This window comes from Planococcus citri, chromosome 2, assembly GCF_950023065.1.
Source record: "Planococcus citri chromosome 2, ihPlaCitr1.1, whole genome shotgun sequence".
In the NCBI taxonomy this organism is placed as follows: Eukaryota; Metazoa; Arthropoda; class Insecta; order Hemiptera; family Pseudococcidae; genus Planococcus; species Planococcus citri.
Window position 1 is genome coordinate 7,672,494 of NC_088678.1, and position 21,026 is coordinate 7,693,519.

At 32.4% G+C, this 21,026-nt stretch overlaps 2 protein-coding genes and 1 long non-coding RNA gene across 3 annotated transcripts in view; 2 read left to right on the plus strand and 1 right to left on the minus strand.

The window, feature by feature from the left end:
• LOC135834421 (vesicular glutamate transporter 1-like) overlaps positions 1–5,714 on the minus strand; it is a 34,880-nt gene extending 29,166 nt beyond the window's left edge. Inside the window, exons 1-2 of the mRNA XM_065348294.1 lie at positions 5,441–5,714; positions 727–941 (exon numbers count right to left, since the gene is read on the minus strand). Of these exons, the coding sequence (XP_065204366.1) occupies positions 727–941; positions 5,441–5,450 (225 nt within the window). The 5' untranslated portion in view covers positions 5,451–5,714. The remainder of the gene's footprint in view (positions 1–726; positions 942–5,440) is intronic.
• A 2,462-nt stretch (positions 5,715–8,176) lies between these two features.
• LOC135834423 (uncharacterized) lies at positions 8,177–9,937 on the plus strand. Its single transcript, XR_010556671.1, has 3 exons — positions 8,177–8,385; positions 8,461–8,619; positions 8,836–9,937. It is a non-coding gene; the product is annotated as an uncharacterized LOC135834423 (long non-coding RNA).
• Positions 9,938–12,134: 2,197 nt separating this feature from the next.
• Positions 12,135–16,989, plus strand: LOC135834424 (vesicular glutamate transporter 1-like). The gene is made up of 10 exons (XM_065348296.1): positions 12,135–12,336; positions 12,417–12,535; positions 12,643–12,876; positions 13,502–13,589; positions 15,498–15,718; positions 15,823–15,969; positions 16,053–16,182; positions 16,280–16,435; positions 16,519–16,604; positions 16,691–16,989. The coding sequence occupies exons 1-10, from the start codon at positions 12,327–12,329 to the stop codon at positions 16,859–16,861; spliced, it is 1,362 nt and encodes a 453-aa protein (XP_065204368.1). The 5' UTR covers positions 12,135–12,326; the 3' UTR covers positions 16,862–16,989.
• Positions 16,990–21,026: the final 4,037 nt, after the last annotated feature.

Genomic DNA, 21,026 nt, shown 5'->3' on the forward strand with positions numbered 1-21,026 from the left:
TAACGGTAATGCCGACGAGGTGTTTTAACGTGTGATTGTCTACGTGATTGTATAACTACCAATCAAAATAAAAAGGCACCTATCATCGTTTGAAATTTTCTTGATTTTGTTGACTCAAACTTGGAGAAAATTCCGGAGCTTAGAAAGCATATAAATTCTCCCCTCCCCCCTTCATAGCAGATTTTAAGCTTCCAAATTTGATTATTTTTCAATTTATATTTTCAAAAAAATTGCTTCAACTTCGACAGCTTTGAAAATGCGCAGGTTTTCTGGACACCTCAACGTGCTCTTTTCAATTCACAAATAAATAGATAATGAAATCGAAGTATTCCCTGACCACAATCAAGATGACTTTTCCATCAGCTGTGCTTGTAAATTACATCACATTACGTATACCTATACACCGTTAAATTAAAAGCTTTTTTGTCGGTGTATTAATAGTTCATCTCGATCCCAACTTGAGTCGTTCATAAGGAACAAGTTCATCTAACTGCAACCGGTTTACTTATACGATGAGAAAAGATAGTTTCTCGATTGCACCACTGTCGTAAATGTTAGATACATTCGGTATACCTATCTCGATGAAGGTGACGATGATGAAGAAGCATATAAGAAAATAAAAAGATATTCTATCACATTAATTACCTACTCAGGTATTCGAAATGACCATTACCTACTTCACCTGTAAAAATGCACATGTTCGACTAAAAATAAAACTAGGATTACCGTAATGTTGGCGGAGTGATCCAGAGGCGACAACGTGGAATTGTAATTTTCTGCATCGATGGCATTTTTTACACATAGAGCCACAGTAGTCGTTTCATTGGTGTTTGAATTCCGGTCCGGCTTGGCCATGTACGTTAGAGCGATGTACAAGCTGGTGCAACATAACATGTGCACGATGACGCCGGTGAACAGCATGAACCATAGAGTCGATCGTACTGCGCCAAAAAAAAATCATTAAAATGCATGCGAGAAGTGAAGAGGATAGGTAATTTTAATGCAATAAAAATAAATGTAGTTTGCATAACACTTTGATAACATTTAGACGTCCGAGTAGGCGGATTTTTCATTTATTATCGATGCACGATGGGTAATTTATTAATCGCAACGCACCTCTGTTGCATGTACAAATTATACGAATGTATCTCCTGCTTATCAATAGCAAAGCTACTTAGCTACATCGTCAGCTATTGGGCTTAAGACATGGAGAAAAAAATTCTATAATTTTTTACTTACGTAGTTGTTCCCCTTCGAGTATAGGAACAAACCACTTTTTGGCCAAGAAACTGGATGTAAAGTACTTAGGTAGGTACATGTACCTACGTATATCTAAGAACCAGATGCAAAAAATTTTCTATTCGTCCTTAGACTACATTGATAATCATAATTTGCGTATTTTATCAAGTGCACCCCTTGACCATGTAATTATTTAGATGGAATCGAGGTTTCAGATCGTGCTTTTCAATGTCACGTCGTTTTCTGATGTATTTTCTCATTTTAGTCATTGAGCATAATATCTTTTTATAGAGTAGGTACCTAATGATAGATTTAACACGTTCAGTGGCAAACTTGTAGCTCTCGCAAATTCTTTCACCGTGTTGAGTGGATTTTTCACAATCCGATTGGTCAAATTGGTTTTATAGCGATCAATCATAAAAAGATGACGAATCAGTTTTTTGACCTCAGAAAAAAAATACACAAAAATGCACCAGGTACTTGAAAGATTATATTTCAACAACAAGATATCGTCATTTTGTCTGATAATTTTTTTTGTATTTTTCAATTTTTTTTTTGTATTTTTCAATAAATAAGTTAGAATGGACCCCTTCCCCCTCCTGGATTTTGACAAAATTTAGCAAAGATCTTCATTTTGAGTTGAGAGTTACCCACAACAAATTTTGTGCCCCGGAGGTGCCCCTGGAGGGAAGATTTGAACCCTTAGAGAAGGAAAATTTTCGAAAAAAATTATTTTTTTCGCTCCTGTCACTACTTAACCTGTTTTTGGAAAAATAACCCAGTCTCAAATGAAAGTATTTGAAATTCTGCGTCGATCTATGCTATTTCCTTCAAAATTCAAAACCATTTTTAGGGTTCCACTAAGTGGTAGAAAATTTGTAAATTGCTTATTTTTAGATACGAGTAAATTCGTGTTTTGAATATTTTTTTCTTGGAAAATATTTCGCATTAATTATGTCAAAATATTGAAATATATCGTTCCTTCAATTGGAGAAATATTTTGGAATGCATTGGTGCCAATTTCTCCTTCATTTTTATAAATTTCAAAAAATTAAAAAAATTTCACAAGTATCTGGCTATTTTTTTCAACTTTTTGAAATTGGCAAAAATGATCAAATAATTGGCACCACTGCGTTTCCTGGTGTATCTAAATGACCCAAAGACGTAAAAACAATAATTTTCAGAGCATCCTGGAGCCTCCAACTTGATTTAAATTTTCTCCATAAAATTTCAAATTGCTCTAGAGACTCCAAAATGGCGTAAAATTGGAATTTTTTTGAAATGAAGGAGGGAGGGGGAAGTGATTTTTACACTCGTTCATTTTTTTTTCAAATAACTATGAAAAATTCAAAAAAATCAGAATAAAAAATGAGCTCTCTAAATTTTTCTTATTTTCAAAAATTCGTCAAAATTCAAAAAATGAAGTTAAACTTCTGAAATTTTAGTTGATTTTATCGCCGAAAAAGTCAACTCGACAACAAAATGTACGAAAATGAAGAAAATACTAATTTTCAAAATCTGGGATACAACTTCTACTCCCTCCCTCTCTCATCAGCTCATCCTGAGACTTTCAATTTTCTCCATCAAATTTCAAATTGCTCTGCTCGTAGACTTCAAAATGGAGTAAAATTGAAATTTTTTTTAAATGAGGGAGAAGGGTGAGGTGATTTTACACTGGTTCATTTTTTTTTCATTGTATAACTATGAAAAAATCAAAAAATCAGCATAAAAATGACTTCTCTGAATATTTCTTATTTTCAAAAATTCGTCAAAATTCAAAAAATGAAGTTCAACTCCTGAAATTTTAGTTGGTTATATCGCTGAAAAAGTAAACTCGACAATAAAATGTACGAAAATGAAGAAAATACTAATTTTCAAAATCTGGGATACAATTTCTCCTCCCTCTCTCTCTCTCTCATCAGCTCATCCTGTGACTTTCAATTTTCTCCATAAAATTTCAAATTGCTCTGTAGACTTCAAAATGGAGTAAAATTAGAATTTTTTTGAAATGAGGGAGGAAGGTGAAGTGATTTTTACATTGGTTCATTTTTTTTCATTGTAAAAATCAGCATAAAAAATGACTTCTCTGAATTTTTCTGAATTTCAAAATTTCGTCAAAATTAACTTCAACTCCTGAAATTTTAGTTGGTTTTATCGCTGAAAAAGTAAACTCGACAATAAAATGTACGAAAATGAAGAAAAATACTAATTTTCAAAATCTGGGATACAATTTCTCCCACCCCCCCCCTCTCTCTCATCAGCTCATCCTGAGACTTTCAATTTTCTCCATCAAATTTTAAATTGCTCTGTTGACTTCAAAATGGAGTTAAATTTAAATTTTTTTGAATGAGGGAGAAGGGTGGGGGGATTTTTACACTAGTCCATTTTTTTAAATGTGTAACTATGTAAAAATCAAAAAATCAGCATAAAAATGATTTCTCTAGATTTTTTTATTTTCAATAATTCGTCAAAATTCAAAAAATAAACTTCAACTCCTAAAATTTCAGTTGGTTTTATCGCTGAAAAAGTAAACTCGACAGCAAAATGTACGAAAATGATTTTCAAAATCTGGGACACAATTTTTCCCCTATCCCCCTTTTATCAGCTCATCCTGAGACTTTTACACCCTAATCCTAAAATTAGTTTATACAGAATAATTCTTTGAATCGAACGAATTTTCATCGTTTTCAAAAATGTTGAAACATGCAACGAACCCTCCCCCTCGCTCCCTCTCCTTATACTTCCCAAATAAGCTCCTGTGGGGCCAAATAAATGACTGAAATGTACTGATTTTAAAAATTTGAAGAATATTTAAAGCCACTTCCTCTTCCCTTCACTCCTCAGTTTTTTTTTTGAGTTTTCGAGATCATCACGTATGCAAGATATGATCAAGATGTTTACCATGCGAGTACTTCGTTTTTTTCAGACGTAAAGAAATGTTGAAGTGCGGAAATTTTTACCTTTTTTTAATATTTCCTAAAATGGCTTCTTGAGAAATCATGGTTTTTGCGTCAAAAAAGGAGAAGAAAGAAAAAAATCATCAAATTTTTCATAAAAATAATTTTCAAGAAATCTTTCGAAAAATCCAAAAAAAAAATTCAAAAACTGAATTATTACGAATAGTGATAAGAGAAGGGCAGGAGAAGGGGCGAAATTCTTCTAGCTGTGACTCTCGATTCACAGAATTTTGGGGTTGAAAACCTCAAAATGCTTGGTGGAAGACCAAATTTTGAAGAGCCCAAATCAATTCCAACGTTTTTGGCAGGATTTTGAAAAAGAATGGTGAAATCGAAATCTTGTATAGGGCTCTATATCAATTGGAAATATGGCAATATTTGGAGTTATGAGGTCAATATCATTTAGAGAATAACTTTTCATGGATTTTACAAAAAAATTTCGATTTGTAATTGAATAATGCTCAAAATATGAACTTGTGCAGTTGAAATTGAAATCAATTAGGTTTTGAACGTTTGGAACAAACAAATGATCGTCTTTTATTTTATTTTCAAGAAATTCTCGAAAAAAATTTTCCATTTATCTGCTGTCCAAAAATAGAAAAATCCAAGACTTTTTGCAAAACTTTCCAAATTCATACACGATTATGTTCACATCCTTCCTCCATTGACATTTACTTTCAAAAATTTCTGTTGGAATGGGACAAAATTTTACCAACAACTGGAACTGGAATTAGTTATTAGATAGAAAAAATTATTAACAAAGATGAGAACATGAGCAGACTCTCTTCAATGTCTGACAAATGGCGTATTCACAAAATAAATTTCGTTTTACGAAGAAAAGATCGTGTCTGAATTTGAATCGTGTTTCTTGAAATTTTGTGCCTGCATGTTTTAGAAATAATATTTTCTCATTAAAAAAAGAATAAAAATAGAATAATGTCACAAAAATCTCGATGAAGAGCATTCGAGAAAAATTTCAAATTGACCACATTTTTTAAAATCAAAATCAAGCAAACGAATAACGAAACCTCTACGAAGAAGATCCGGAATGTAGAATTAATTGGTCAAATCACATCGTCGTTATTCCAACCTCGCTGAGATTGAGACCGGTAATAACCACATTTTATATTTCAAAAAATGAAATAAAAAAAAAATACATAAAATTGAAAAAAAAACATTACATTCGTGTCAAGTACAAAAAATTAAACAAAAATGCACGTGTTAAAAGATGTAAAGATACTCACTCTTATTCATTTTGGTCTACGCGAGCACATCCGATCACTAATCAATTTACGTAGGTATTTAACTGAAGTGTTGAGTAAAATTGCTAATTGGTTTAAAAAAAAATTAAACTACAGCGGTTCTGAAACAGGTTGGCTAGAACGCGTGCATAGGACACTACATTTACCTATAAATACGTATAAAATGACGCAAAGAACTCACGTTGCTATAGGTAAACCATGCACACGGATTCTTCGACCAACATAAGTAATATTTTTCACTAGACTGTGGCATTTCTCAATGTAAAATAAGGAAACCTAAGCCGGTAGATAGGTATACTCTTTTCAGATATTTTACTATAGCTATTAAAATAATGGGTTATCTATCGTTCATCGCAGTAGAAAATAATCACATGTAGGTACAGGTCTGAGGTGCGTGAGTCAGGTTGTTAAGTAAAGTAAATTTGGTAGTAGGCTATTTTTAGATACTTGATACGAGTACTACGCCAGTACATGTGATGGCTCCTGTGATTATCACTAAAACTGGTTCCCTGCTTAATTACTCATTTAGTCTTGTTAAACTAGATACGTACATCTACATTCAAGAGATCAATTTTAGTGGTTTAAACAAAAATGTGAATAGATACATAGTATCGTGTGTCTGTGCTTACCGACGACGTTTCGTGTGGATTGCCGATGGTCTAATACGTGTACCTACTAATGAAACTTTGTTCAGCTTGAATTACCCGTGTCTGATATGTTTCAGTCAATTTGCAAATAGGTACTTTTTGGCTGTAGATGGTCATGATCGTGTGAGATAATTACTCAATAAATGTTAAGCTTCATTGACTAGAATGGCCATATTTTCCGGGTAATTTTCCTTTCAGAAGCTGAAACCTATACATAAGTAGGTAAGTTCCCTAGTTATGGCACATTGTGCAATTTTGCACAATGAAGAAACATTGCTGAAAAATTGTTGAAATCTGGTTTGATCAGGGATAAAACGAATTCCATTTTTTGATTGAGGAAAATATGTATTCTGCCTGTCTCTTATTGCACCCCCCCCCCCCGCTGATTCACTAGGACAACTTTTTTCTTAATGGGGGAGTCCTAGAGAACATTTCTAGCCCTTGTCCTCAAAAAAAAAGAGTGGTGCTACTTTCAAAATGGCGGCCATCGCCATTTTGATTGACAGATCAGCCGAAATTGCAGATTTTGCGTTCCAACATACAACTTGCACGACATTTTTTAAATCGTGCAGAGGTAGATCGAAAGAGCAGGCAAAGGTTCATCATCTGTCAAAATTTCAAGTGCTAAAGTGCGTTTTTCGATTTTTGGTGAATTTTCCAAAATCAAATTTTGGCCAAAATGTGAGAAAAAATCAAAATTTTACCAAATTGACCTAGAAAGCAGAAATTTAGGAAATACCCTATTTTTGAGTTGCCAAATCGATTGGAAACTGTTTCCAACCGTTTTGAGCAGTTCCAGAGCCTCCAGCAGATTTTTGAAACTCGAAATTCTCGCACAAAATTGAATATTTCTTACTCTGAGAATAAATGTGGTAGAATTTATCAGATGTTTAATAATTTTAAATATTCAATTCATATTATGGTAAAGATGGAAAACCATTGGTTGATTACAATGATTATGTTAGCAAACATCCACTGATTGTCATTGATTGTTCAAAACAATCAGAAGTGATTAAAGGATCAACAATTAATATAAGAATTAATTTTCAATGGTAGGATTCATTTGCAGTTGATTCTGTGATTAATTGTTTTGTAATTACATCAGATCAAGCCAGATATATATAATCTATTGAAAAATAGCTGTAGTAGTTCATTGGATTTTTTTTATAATAAATGAGGTGGCTTTGGAAATTAAATATTTTGTTTTTCCTTTTTGCTTTATCCAAGCGAGCTGATGATTTATTTCTGAGGGTGCAAAAAAGAATTGATACCTAATGATGAAATAATTGCATTATTTTGTAATGTCACTTTTTCTGAACAAGAATTTGTGTATAGATTAGAATGGCTCAAAGATACTGATATATTAAATGTAGATAACTTTGAATATTTGAATTCTAATTCAAAAAAAAAGATAGAAGTTGTTTAATTTTTGAAAATTGAAAAGAATGAAAATTCTAAAGGTAGATATTTATGTCGTACCTATTCAAACTAAAAAATTTGGTGATTCTATTAATAATGTTTATGATAGAACTATACCTATTTTAGAATCATATAATCCTAGTAAGGAAATCAATAATCAAATTCCTTATTCAAAAACTTGGGTTAAATTAATAATGGAAACAGAAGGATCTGATATTAAAATTCCATGTGTTTATGATCCAAATAAATTTCAGAAAAATAATGAATGGTATGATTACTACAATAAATCAATTAGTTGTAATGATGATGGAATTCAAATTACTGATCTTTTCATTATTATAAAAAATTTGACGTTGAATGATCAAAATTTATATAAATGTGTGAATCCCAATAATGAATTTAATACTTACAATTTTGATCGTTACCAAAGATTATATGAAAAATATGTGAAATTTAATATTAATTTTTAATTACATGAATATAATGTATACTCATCATGTTAACTGATTACCATGTACTAATTTAATTAGATGAATTAATATTATAAAGATATTTGAGATGAAAAAATACAAAATACTAATTAAAAAGATAACGTGAAAGAAGATTATTAGATTAATAAATTCAATCTACCTATATTGATTGAATATTTCTCTACATTCAATATTGAAATCACTAACGTGGCTGCAGTAGTCTGACTAATCTATACAATTTCAACATCTGTTTAAAGCTTAAAAAATGTTTAAAATTTTTAAAAAATTTGTAATATATCTCTTACTTTTACCACACACTTTTCCACAACCAATTGACCCAAAGGACAGTAGTAAGGAAACCACACTTGATGTTGAACAAGTGATGCAAAAAGTAAGTTATGCTTGTTAACCTTGATTATGAATTGATTGCAATATTGATTACAAAATAACACTTTTGTATTTTTAGGAGATGGTAATTTTTGCCAAATACTTGGATAAGATCCCAGATGATGTAGATAGAGCTGACTTTAGGGGTGACTTGAGAATGTTAGCTCGGCGAGCAGTCATGGCTGAAATGAAAAATGAACAACTCCTTGAAGATCGCGGAGGTTTGAAATCTCAGAAGGTAATTATTTAATTTTTTATTCTTTTTAGCATTAGTTCCTTATCAGGCCATAGAAAAGTAGACTCCAGGCACTTGTCCTGCGATTGTGGTGTGACGATGTCAGTTTTAATAAGAGTTTAAATTGTTTTAGAAATCTGTGCTTTCTTTCTCTCTTCGCTTTTGCGTGCTTCTTATATGACACTCGTACCTAATTCGGATATTATTTGAAATTTTTAGAAAAACTATGAAAAAGTGTTGAGAATCATAGGTGCCCGAACTAAACTAGAAGGATTGGTGGATAAGCTGTATCCATTACGCAAAAACACTAAAACAGGAGAAATGATATATGGTAAACCAGATTCAAGTTACTGTGATGCATTGAATGAAATGCTGCAGTCAAAGGATGAACGATTTACTCAAGATCCATTCATTTCCATGTTACGTAAACGGCTAATTGATAATGGGATAACAGTGCCCATCTTCATGAAATTTAGTCGCTGGTTATATAATCAGTTTAGTGATAAAGCATGCCATAAAATGGCACAGTTTTCACCACCTTTGCCTCGCTATAATGATACAAATGCAATAAATGAAATGCTCGAATGCGTTGAAATAGATGCAGATATACCAGCCGCCATATGTTTAAAAATCATGTTACAACCATTGGATTTACCTACAACTACCTAATTCCTATTTTGTCACTAAAAATTACAGATAATGTTTTTTTATAAATAAAAATGTTTTTGATATAAAATGTAACTAATAATAGATAAGTTTTTAAAAATGTGTTAAAAATTTTAGTAGCTTCAGTGAAATTGGTTTCTGATCATTCAACAACTACTCCTAAATCTGAATGAATGTATGACTTTCTTTTCTGCTTGAAAATTTTTTGGTAGTTAGTAATTATTAGTAATTTTTTTTTATTGTAGGAATAGTTGAATGTAACTTCATATTATTGATTTAGGCTTACATAGTATAAAAATGGAAAATTATTATCCAAGTCTCTCATTAATTGCTAACATCATCAATTTTATGAATTTAAGGAGAAATTATTATTAAAAAACCATCGTTGTGAGTGTTAAAGTAAATTAAATTTTAATTCATAAAAATATGAGTGAGCAATACTTAGTAATAATATTTGAAACAGAGAAGTTGAATCTTCATTAAATGTTTTATAAAAATCTGGTTTGGTCAAAAAATTGATCAAAATTATAAAAATGATTGATGTTGAACTAGTGTTGAGTCCGGGTTGAAATTTTCAAATCTGAGTTGGAAAAAATTGATTAAAATTATCAACAATATTGGTAAGTAGGTATTGAAATACATTAGTGTTGATTTTTGTTTGATTTGATTTTATAAAAATCTGAGTCAGAAAATTTGTGAAAATATTAACGTTTATATCTGAAATATCAAGGTTCAATTGATCATGTAAGAGCAGTTTTAGATAGAATTGTTGGTGTTGAATCTTGGTTGAATTTTTTATAAAAATCTGGGTTATCAAAAATGATTGAAAAAGTGAAAATTTTGGCGTTTAATCGATTGAGAAATGAATATCAACATCTTTGAAATTGTTTCTTGGTTTTTTCTGGGTAATGAACTGATAAAACTTTTAATCGGTTCTTGAAGGGAGAAAAATAAAATAAATATGGTTAAGAAACTGAAATTATTTTTATTGGTTATTGAATAGATGAATACAAGATAAATTCGGTTGGGGAACCGTTGAAATAAATCTGAGTCAGGATCAGGTAAGCATATTATGTATACTACTCGCGTAGGTATTATTGGCAGATTTTCACCCAATGGGGTGAAAAGGTGTCTGTCATCTTGTACTTTGCCACATTCGCATAGATATCGTCATCAGCCAAGTGCCACCATAATAGGTTGGATTTCGAGTGTGTTGTTCCACTTCTCAGTCTATTTAGTGTTATTACCAGAGGTTGTATTTCAGTTTGTTGCCTGGGGCAATGATTCACTCATATTAAGTATTGCTTCTTGATGCTGTATTAGATTTGACAGCATTCAACTTCGGCAGGAGCACTTAATTCATTTACTGTTCTCAGGAAACTGAACAACAGGATATATCCCAAATTTTAGCTTTCTAGGTTAATTTGGTAACATTTTGATTTTTTTTCCATATTTGAAAATTCACCAAAAATCAAAAAAGGCACGGTAGCACTTGAAATTTTGACGGATGATGAATTTTTGCCTGCTCTTTCGATCTACTTTTGTACACGGTTCAAAAAATTTCGTGTAAGTCCTATGTTGGAACACAAAATCTGCGATTTCGGATGACCTGTCAATCAAAATGGCCGCCATTTTGTAAGTAGGGCTACCTTTTTTTTATGAGAATGAAGGCTAGAAATGTTCCTTAGGACTCTCCCTTTAAGAAAAAAGTTACCCCGGATGATCGGCGGAGGGGGGTGCAATTGATCCTTATGGCCCCCTCCGATCAATGAAATTGCCTAACAATTTATCGAAATTTGCAATTGGCTACGTCAAAAACATTGCAAACGATATGTGAGATCTTGGAGTGAAACACATTATAAAATTCTTCAGGACTCAAATTCAGTGACGAAACTATAACAAGGCGGTTGAAGAGGCTCACCCCTCTCACTCGTTGTCAAATTTTGAAATTGTCGAATAATTTCGACAAAGTTGACAACTGTTGATAAAGCTGGAAAATTTCGACAAATTCTACAAATTTTTAAAAATTTTTGACTTTATAAGGAAGCTTGGTGAACTTTTTTGGAACTTGAATAACACATTTTTGAAAGAGGTTGCCCTATCATGATGATCGAAGTAATTTATTTCCCCAACATAGCAACCTAGAGAACCTTCAAAAGCTTACACTTAGGAATCATACAGAAACATTGAACCTCTCGCTCCCTCAAACCTCCAAAAAATAGAGGTCAAAGATGAAATAATTGAAATGATAAAAAAATAAAAGCATAGAAAAAATGAGCAAAATTTTCGATTGGAAGATAAATGAAATTTAAAAAGAAATCCAACAGGTGTTATTAAAATTTTGTGCATATTAATTATTTCAAATCACCGTGTTAATTACGTAGTTGGCTGATAATTATCACCGACGCTTGACGGCTTGATAAAGCATCGAAAGATGCTGCTGTGAAGAGAATGTAAGCAGTAGGGTATCTATTTGGTGATAAGGTAAAAAACAACAACAACAACAACAACAACAGAGTTACTTTAGCTTGAATTAAATGATACATGCATTCAAAAACGAAAATAAAATATGTACATCTTATCTTAGAATACCCATCGAGTAGGTACAGTAGGTAAGCATTTACCTAATAAAGTTTAAAACTAAAAGTATGTATTCCTCCTATTTGCATTACAGTTACTTGGTCGAAAGATTGCAGAGAAATAGCTGAAATATCAAGTTTACTTTTCTCAAAAATCTCCCGAGATAAGTTTACATCGTCGTATCGTAGGACAATATTTATTTAGTGCTCTATTTCTCATATCTGTTGTCTCATTCTTATCTCACATCGTAAACGTCATTGTTACAACTATTCATTTGCGAACAACATTTGAATAAAATTAGAATCGATTCTTTGATACTTTCAATCTCATAATGAGCTAGTCTATTAACGCGTTAAATTGAAATTTCGATGCGATGTGATAGGTATAAAATGTGAGTTTGATGTGTTGATCGTTCGATTTTTTTGTTCAATAATTTCACGAGCTTCAAAAAATATCAGTTCAAGATGTTGAAAAGTAAGAAAAAATACATTTAAATATAAATGTACAAATAAATGCTTAATAATTTTTATTTCTGAATTGAACTCAAATTACAGAACGTGTTGTTCTTTGGTGGTTGATTATTACCGGTATAATATGCCATATGTTCCTAATGACCAACATAAATGTTGCCATAATATCAATGGTTAAGAAGCCACAAGACAACAATACTGAGGTAAATTCAGGAAAGTTATTATTACTTACTTATTTACCTAACTACCTAAGTACTATTCGATAAATTTGATGTCTCAAATTATCAATTTTTTTTTTTTTGTTTCACAGAGTGATAAATTCGACTGGAATGTTCAGCAGCAAACCATGATCTTTGGAGCGTATTACTGGTTCACGTGGATTTCTCAGTTTGCTGGTGGAATATTATCGCACAAATATGGATCCAAGATTACGTTTGGACTGAGTAACTTTATAGGATGTTTGATGAGCTCAGCTATACCTGCTGCAGCCTATATTGGCTGGGAAGTGGTTGTAATTGTTCGAGTTCTGCAAGGCACCATTGCGGTATTGTATGCATTTTTTTCATTTTTTTTTTAAACGTAGTGTTATCGATTATGGTGGTACGATATACTTACTCGAGTGATTATCCAAGTAACAAAAAATGTGTGTGATTTTCAAGTAATTTTTCAAAAAAAATATTCGTGATTATTTTTTTTTCAATTTTGCCGTCTCGAAATGATGTTGTCATGTGCGTAGCAAGCGATAATGAACTCGTGAACCTGAAGTAGGCAACTTCTTGTACACTTCTGTGAAACTGATTGCTGATTTTAAAAAGCCAAAATTTGTCCCACAGTTTATGTACCTAACATACTATTTTAATTCCAACAAAAATAATTTGTTTTCTTCCCCATCGCCCCAAGACATAATCATTTCATTGCTCGTCCACCCTCCACCCCTCCCCACCCTACAGGAAATTGAAGGGTATTTGAAAAAATTTATAGTGACATTTTTTTGTGCCCAGTCCATAAGGCAAAATTGCTTCATCCTCATCATTCCCTGAGATGATAATATGTATTATTAAAAATTCTGTACCAATTATGGATTTTACTGCATTATGGTTCAATGTACAAAAAATATCATAATACCGACTCCTTTGATTTAATATGTATATTTTTTCTTTATTTCACAGTCTGTAGGGTTACCAGCTGGAATCGCAACAATAATTGGACAATGGTCTCCTCCAGACGAAAGAGGGAAATTCACTTCAGTAATGCTGGGTAATCATATAATTTTATATGCACAAACCCGGTATTCTGGGACAGATGTCGAATATTTTGCCTGACAACTGCACAGAAATAAAAACTTGATTGTAATTTGGGTTACAGAAGATAAATACTGAAGGGGTGAGATTCTTCGAGGTTGCATGAATCTCAAACATTGAAGATGAATAAAATTGCAGAAAAAAAATTTTTTCGGTCAAAATTTCCAGAAAAAGTTGTTTTCTTGAAGCAAATAAAAATCAGTTTTTTGTTAAAATTGCAAAAAAATCTTACTTTTTTGTATAAAATTGTTGAAGACTGTTTTTTTTTACAATTGTTTTTTACGAAAATTTAAAAACAAATGATTGAATAATTGTTCAGTATTTTCAGAATACAATTATGTGGGCTTGTTTTTTGGGCGCCAAAAAATCTGTTTTTTTCGTCAAAATTGCAAAAAAAAAGACTGTTTTTGATCAAAATTTTCTAAAGATCACACTTTTTTGCTAAAATTGTAAAAAATCTTATTTTTTGTGAAAGATGTTAAAAAGAACCATTTTCTGTGGAAATCCCCCAAAAAATCCAGCTTTTCTTTCAAAACTGCCAGAACGTATATTTCTTGCCAAAATTTCAGAAAAAACTTTTTCATGGTCAAAGTTTTTAGAAAGTTTTGCTTTTTGGTGCCAAAAATCTACTTTTTTGCAAAAATTGTAAAAAAAAACACAGTTTTTTTAATCACAATTATTACCTACCCAAAAAATCGTATCTTACTTTTGTGTAAAAGCTGTTTGTTAAAAAGAACCATTCTGTCAAAATCGCCCAAAAAAAACAAAAACAGTTTTCTTTCAAAACTGTCAAAAAGTCTTTTTCCCCAAAAATTTCAGGAAAAAACTTATTTTGGACAACATTTTTAAATCCTTTTTTTTTAGAATCAAAACGTTGACTTCTTAAAATTGAAATTGCAAAAAATTCAATTTTTCATCACAATAAAATCTTAATTTTTTGTAAAAGCTGTTGAAAAAAAAAAAACATTTTTATAAAAATTATCAAAACATCAAATTTTTTCTTTCAAAACTGCCAAAAAATATATTTAAAAGAAAACTCTTTTCTGGTCACACTTTTTGGAGAATCTTGCTTTTTGGTGCCAAAAACTTTACTTACTAGCATTTGTCAAAATTTGTCAAAACTGAAAGAAAAAAAAAACAGTTTTTAATCACAATTTCCTACCAAAGAATAGTCAGTAGGTACTCTTTTTTTAATCAAAATTTTGGAAGATTTTTCAATTGGCGCCAAAAAAATCGACTTTCTATCGAAATTGCAATAAAGAATACGTTTTTCCATCACAGTTTGCTGCCCACCAAAAAATCCAACTCTTTTGTAAAAGCCGTTTAAAAATAAACATTTTCTGTGAAAATTATCAAAATATCCAGTTTTTTTTTTCAGAATATAGGTAGCTAAAAAGTCTATTTTTTGCCAAAATACCAAGAAACATTTTTTTTAGTCAAATTTTCTAGAAATGTCGACACATTTTTTTTTTTTGTTAAAATGACTAGAAAAAAAACTAGTTATTTTGTCAAAGTTGCAAAAAAAAACATCATCAAAATTGCTGCGAAGATTCATTTGTTGTCAAAACCTCCTAGTTTTGTCCTATTCCTGCAAATAAAATTGAAAGAACTTCCAAAATTGTTCCCAAATGGTGCGATCAAATTCAATTCACCTGCAATATTGAAAGAACTGTGCAACCTTGAAGAAGTATAAACTAGTCCATAAATTTACCCCTTCAGATTTTCAAGGTTGACACTCGTGCAGATCTGGTTGCTGTATTTTCACTATTTTCAGACAAAATACCAACTTGACATCCAACCCAGGATACTCCGTTTATGATTCTCCCTTAATACCCATAAATTCTGAAATGGCATCATTTTGCAGGCATACCTCTGGGTATATCCATTGGATACACGTTTTTCGGATTCATCGCTGATAACTTGAGCTGGCCTTATGTATTCCACACCACAATGATATTGGGCTCAGTGTGGTACGTAGCGTGGCGTTATTTCGTATACGATACTCCAGACGAGCATCCCAGAATATCAGAACACGAGAAAATGTACATTAAAAAAAGTCTGGCTAATAGTACCACTAGAGAAAATGTAATGAGAAAATTCGCAGAAATATTTATTACTCGTACATAATTAATGTACTAGCAAGGCATTATTGTTTCAATTTATTTGTTTTTTTATGCAATGTTCCTCAGATACCGATACCTTGGAAAGAAATATTGACTTCGAGGCCTTTACTACTGAATATAATTTGTACATTTGGGACATCTTGGGCTTTCTTCGGGACCAGTATGTTTTTACCTATGTACTTGAAGAGGATGCACGATATCAGTCCAACAAAGGTACCAATAAATAGCTTAAACACTGCATAGATAAGAATAGGGTTGCTGATTTGCTATGAATCATCTCAAATCATGGTTTTCAGATTGGTTTGATCACTGGTATCTCGTTCCTGGCGAAAGCTATTCTACAAATTGTTGGGGGAGCTGCGACTGATGAAATGATTAGACGAGGAATGTCTAAAACTAGAGTGAGGAATATTGCAGTTCTTCTTGGCAAGTGGAATTGAATTTCTGAATTATTTTTTATATCTTACTCGTATCTCATGAGCTGAAACGTTTCGTCAACTCCATATTTTTTTCTTCATTTTAGGAGCAGTAATCGCTCCAGTTCTCCTAGCATGTATTATATTCGTTCAGTACGATGTATTTTGGTCTTTGACCTTATTGATGGCTTACTTTATGATCTCATCATTCACCAACAATGGTACTCCAGTTGCAGTAATCGATATGTCTCCTAATTTCTGTGGTAAATTATAAATATTTTTTTTCAAAAGAAAATATTCAGGGGTAAAGACTAAATGACTTTTTTGAAATTTTCATTCATTTTAGGAATTATTCAAGGGATTACTTGCGCTCTCACTGCAACGACTGGATTTTTTTGCTCTCTAATGTTCAATCTAATATCTTCCCATTGTGTAAGTATCTTCTACCATTTCCTTTTTGTAAATTTTTAATTAGCGAAGTGAAGTGATTTATAACTTGTCAATAAATTTTCACGCAGGATGAGTCAAATACTTGGGGGTATTTCTTCTTATCCAGTGGATTGATAAACGTCGTACCTGGAGTATTATTTTTATTATTCAGTAATTCGGAGCTGCAGCCCTGGAATCAACCCAAAGAATCAGTGGGACAGGTTTTGAGCAATTTGAACGTTGATAATTCTCAGCCATGATAAACTTATTGATACAAATAAGCCTCGAGGCTTGAAGTAGATGAAAGATAAATCAAAGTTTTTCCTAGCACCTGAACATGTTTTCAATTGTGATAATAAAACGTTACCTAGTACAAATTTTCAAAAAATTGAGTGAATTTTTGATTCGAGTAGTTTTTCCTGAATTTAGAAACATAGGCAACTTGGCTTATAGTTGTGTTGATTGATTTGCCACTTGTTGTACGAAAAATTTTATTTTGCAAGAGGAGAAGGGAGGGAGGATAAAATTGGCAAATATTTCCTAAGGTTCTTTTTTCAGAATAAAAATTAAACTACGTAGGTAGGTAGATATCATCCTAGAAAAATACGATAATGGGTATTAATTGATATTCTCGTCGTGGAAATTGGCTCTATTCGGCTTACTGCTGATAAATCGTCAATCACACGAACCTACTACTATATTTATTCAATGAATAAAACATTTTCCTTTACGGTTCGATTCGCAAATCGTCGTGGTCTGAATACATGCGACATTCGAAGAATTACCATTTAAATTGGTCGATAAGAAAGTCAGTTCGACAATTTTAGGAATAAAAATAACAAACAGTCGAGAATTTTATCAAATTTAGATAGGTACCAAGAAATGTAGCACCTCTTAGAGGTGACTCAGGTGAGTACAACTTATTTCTTCGACGAACAGAATAAACGTGTGCGAAATACGAATTTGCATTTAATTTAAGGTTACGCGATATTTTGTAAATAGTGTTAACTGAATGAGCGAATTTAATTCCAAATAATTCCAACGAGTCGAGTACCTATTAAAATATGTAGCTGAAGATGTTTGGTCGCGGATTCGCGCGATCGAAGTGTAAAGAGAGAGGTAAAAAAAATGTAAACATTAGAGAATGAATATTTTACTTAAAACTTGTTGCATCATATATATTAGCCTATCAAGACACTTGGATTTGGAGAACTGGTTTTTACATATGTTATGGTTCGTCTAATGCGATTCGAGGGTTTACTAAAATGTGTGTTTTTCTCTAAAAAAATATACTTACTTAGACCCACCTAACCTACCGGTAAATTGAAATGAACTGTTTAAGGATCAAATTACTTTGGTGTCCGTCTAATTAAGGTTTTATTGCCATATAAATTTTCAAGGTGATAAAATTTGTCTAATTTGGAGTGATTTTAAATTAATTTGCGAGTAATAAAATTGAAAAAGATGACTCAAAACAATAATTAGATGTGTAGGTATACGAAGAAAAATTAGCTGAAAATGCTTTTGAACCTGGCTCCCAAACATGTCGAAGTATTCTGAAGGGTTCGTGAAGAGTCAATTTATAGGCTATAGAAATGAGAAAATTGCTCAATGTGAATTATGTTCGGTCTATTTTAACATTTTTTGAAAACCAATGGAAGAGGGTATTAAATGGATTGGACGTCCTTCAACTCTTCTGATCTCAATAAATTAAAATCACAAAAATCATAATCATAGATAAAATTTGATAAAAATTGGTTTGTGAAATATAAATCGTCTGAGACAATTTTTGAACCATTTTTTTTCATATATTTAGAAGTGCTTGAAATTATGATTCGCCAATTTTATGGAAAATGATGATATTTTGGAAGCAGTGAAAAAATTCATGAATTGCCTGGAATGATCAAAATGTAAGTTGAAACATAGATTCTCATTTCTATGCATAATTTTTCAGAAAAGTGACATACTGAGTTGATCAGATTTTCATTTAAAATTCATTTAAAAGTTATCCGGTAAAGAATCATGAAATTCTCGAAAAATTGAGCACATAATAATTCTAATTCTAATTTCTAGGAACTTTGATAAAAATTCCACAAATCATTTGAGACGATTTCTCTACTTACCATCTTACTGACCAATTTTTTGTAAAAAATGACGGCTATTGCGGTAGGCCCAACTTTGGATAAAAAGGGTGGGGGTCAAAAATTTTGATAGTTCTCGACGTTTTGAGCTCAAACTAGACGATTCCCGGCGTGTCTGTGTTTATATATATAGATTCATAAGTTTCAGCACAATTGAGATTTTTACATTTTATGACCTGGAACCTGCTCTAATTTATCAAATCAACTCAAACTTGAGGAATGGGGTTCTTCTAGGACCGAAAATTGAACCCCGCAGTTTGAAGGGTCAAAGTTTAAAATTACAGGAAGGTCATTTTTTTGGAGAAGCATAATATGATCCCAAATAAATGAAAAAGGTCCAAAATCATACCACTGGTCAGTACTCCTATTGTGATCAACATATCCAAATTTCAGCTTCCTAGGTCATCCCCACCCCGTTTAAGGTGGGAAAAACCACATTTGATCCCAATTTTTGACCCTCCCCACCCCTAAAATTGATCTAGAAGGTCCAAATTTTCAGCATACAATGGGAGGGTGCCCCATGAGTGATTATTACAAGTTTTAACCTTCCAACCCTGTTTGACCTCTCTCCAGGGTCAAAAATAGGATTTTTGGTCTATTTTACCGGTTTTTAAATTTTTCAGACAGCCTACAGCCCTTCCAAATTAACCTAGAGGGTCCAAATTCTCACAGTACAATGGGATGATGTACCCAAAGTGCTTTTTGCGTGATTCAACCTTCCAACCCCATTTTTACAGAAAGGTCATTTTTTTGGAGGGGCATAATATGAGCCCAAATAGATGAAAAGGGTCCAAAATCATACTATTGGTCGGTACTTTCATTGTGATCAACATATCCAAATGTCAGCTTCTTAGGTCATCCCTACTCCGATTAAGGTGAGAAAAACCTCATTTGACCCCAGTTTTTGACCCCTCACCCCTAAAATTGATCTGGAAGGTCAAAATTTTTAGCATACAATGGGAGCGTGCCCCATGAGTGATTATTGCAGGTTTCAACCTTCCAACCCTATTTGATCTCTCTCCAGGGTCAAAAAAGTGGATTTTTTTGCTATTGTACGTGTTTTTCAATTTTTCAGACAGTCTGTAGCCCCTCCAAATTGAACTAGAGGGTCCAAATTTTCACAGTACAATTGGAGGGTGTACCCGAAGTGCCTTTTGCCTGTTTCAACCTTCCAACCCTATTTGACCCCTTTCCAGGGTGAAATGTGGTTTTCGACGTTTAGGAAAGCCTACAGCATGCACCTCCAAATTGACTTATAGAGTTCAAATTTTCACAGTACAATGGGAGGATGTACCCGAAGCAGGCTCTTTTGCCGGTTTTAACCTTCCAATCCCATTTGACCTGTTTCAGGGTCAAGACAGGTTTGTTACCATAATTTTTGCAGGAGGAAGAAGAGAGTTGGGCGAAGCCCAAGGGGGGTGCAGTGGGAAGAAGTCCCCCCGCGAATACAAGAAAGAAACAGCGGAAAGAGAGAGTTGGGCGAAGCCCAAACAAAATTACGTAGCGGCAGACTGCTACGACTTTTTTTTCAGTATTGAGTAAAAAAAAATAATAAAAAATTCTTGAAAAATTAGGTAATATTACAATTGTAGTTCCAAGGAATTTCATGAACTTTTGGATCTTCGAAACAAAAAAAAATTCCAATTTGAACGAACAATTTACTGAATATGGACGAAAAAAATTAAACCGTCGTTTAAAAGTACGCCACAAGGTTAATTTTGAACGCAAAATTTCATTTTTCTCACTTTTAAAAAATTTTAAAAATTCAGTTTTCGGTCAACTTTTTATTCAAAATTGGAATTTGATTGGAAAACGGGCGATAGAAAGTTGAAAGCTCGATTTATACATAATTTTTGAACTTTTAAATCGATTAGTACCCAGTGGGTTTGAGCTGCCCTGGAGGCTTCGACAAATTTTTTGGTTATCTTGTAATATGAGACGAAAAATGTTGCATTCATTTCCAAAATAATTGCGGGAAAAATTTTCGACCAAGTGAACTGAAAGTAACGAATTTTGAACATTTTTGCATCGAATCGTTCAACAATAAGATAACGAAGGTGGATAATCCGAGTATACTTCATTTTGGCCCAGTTTGTTAGCATTATTTCAAATTTGGAAGCGACAAAAAATCTGCTAAAGACTGCAGGACAGCTGAATAGTCAAATTTGACCGGTTTTGGGTTTAGCTCTCTCGATCTTCTTAATTTTTTTCGCACAGTTCATCAATTCAGGAAAGAAATAAAACGCTATAATTTCCTCCTTACCCCTGGGGAGGGCTTTGCAGT

Coding starts and splice junctions, on each gene's coding strand:
- LOC135834424 (XM_065348296.1), top strand. Junction 12,877..13,501: donor TTCTGCAAGGCACCATTGCG/GTATTGTATGCA, acceptor TTTATTTCACAG/TCTGTAGGGTTACCAGCTGG. Junction 16,436..16,518: donor TATGTCTCCTAATTTCTGTG/GTAAATTATAAA, acceptor CATTCATTTTAG/GAATTATTCAAGGGATTACT.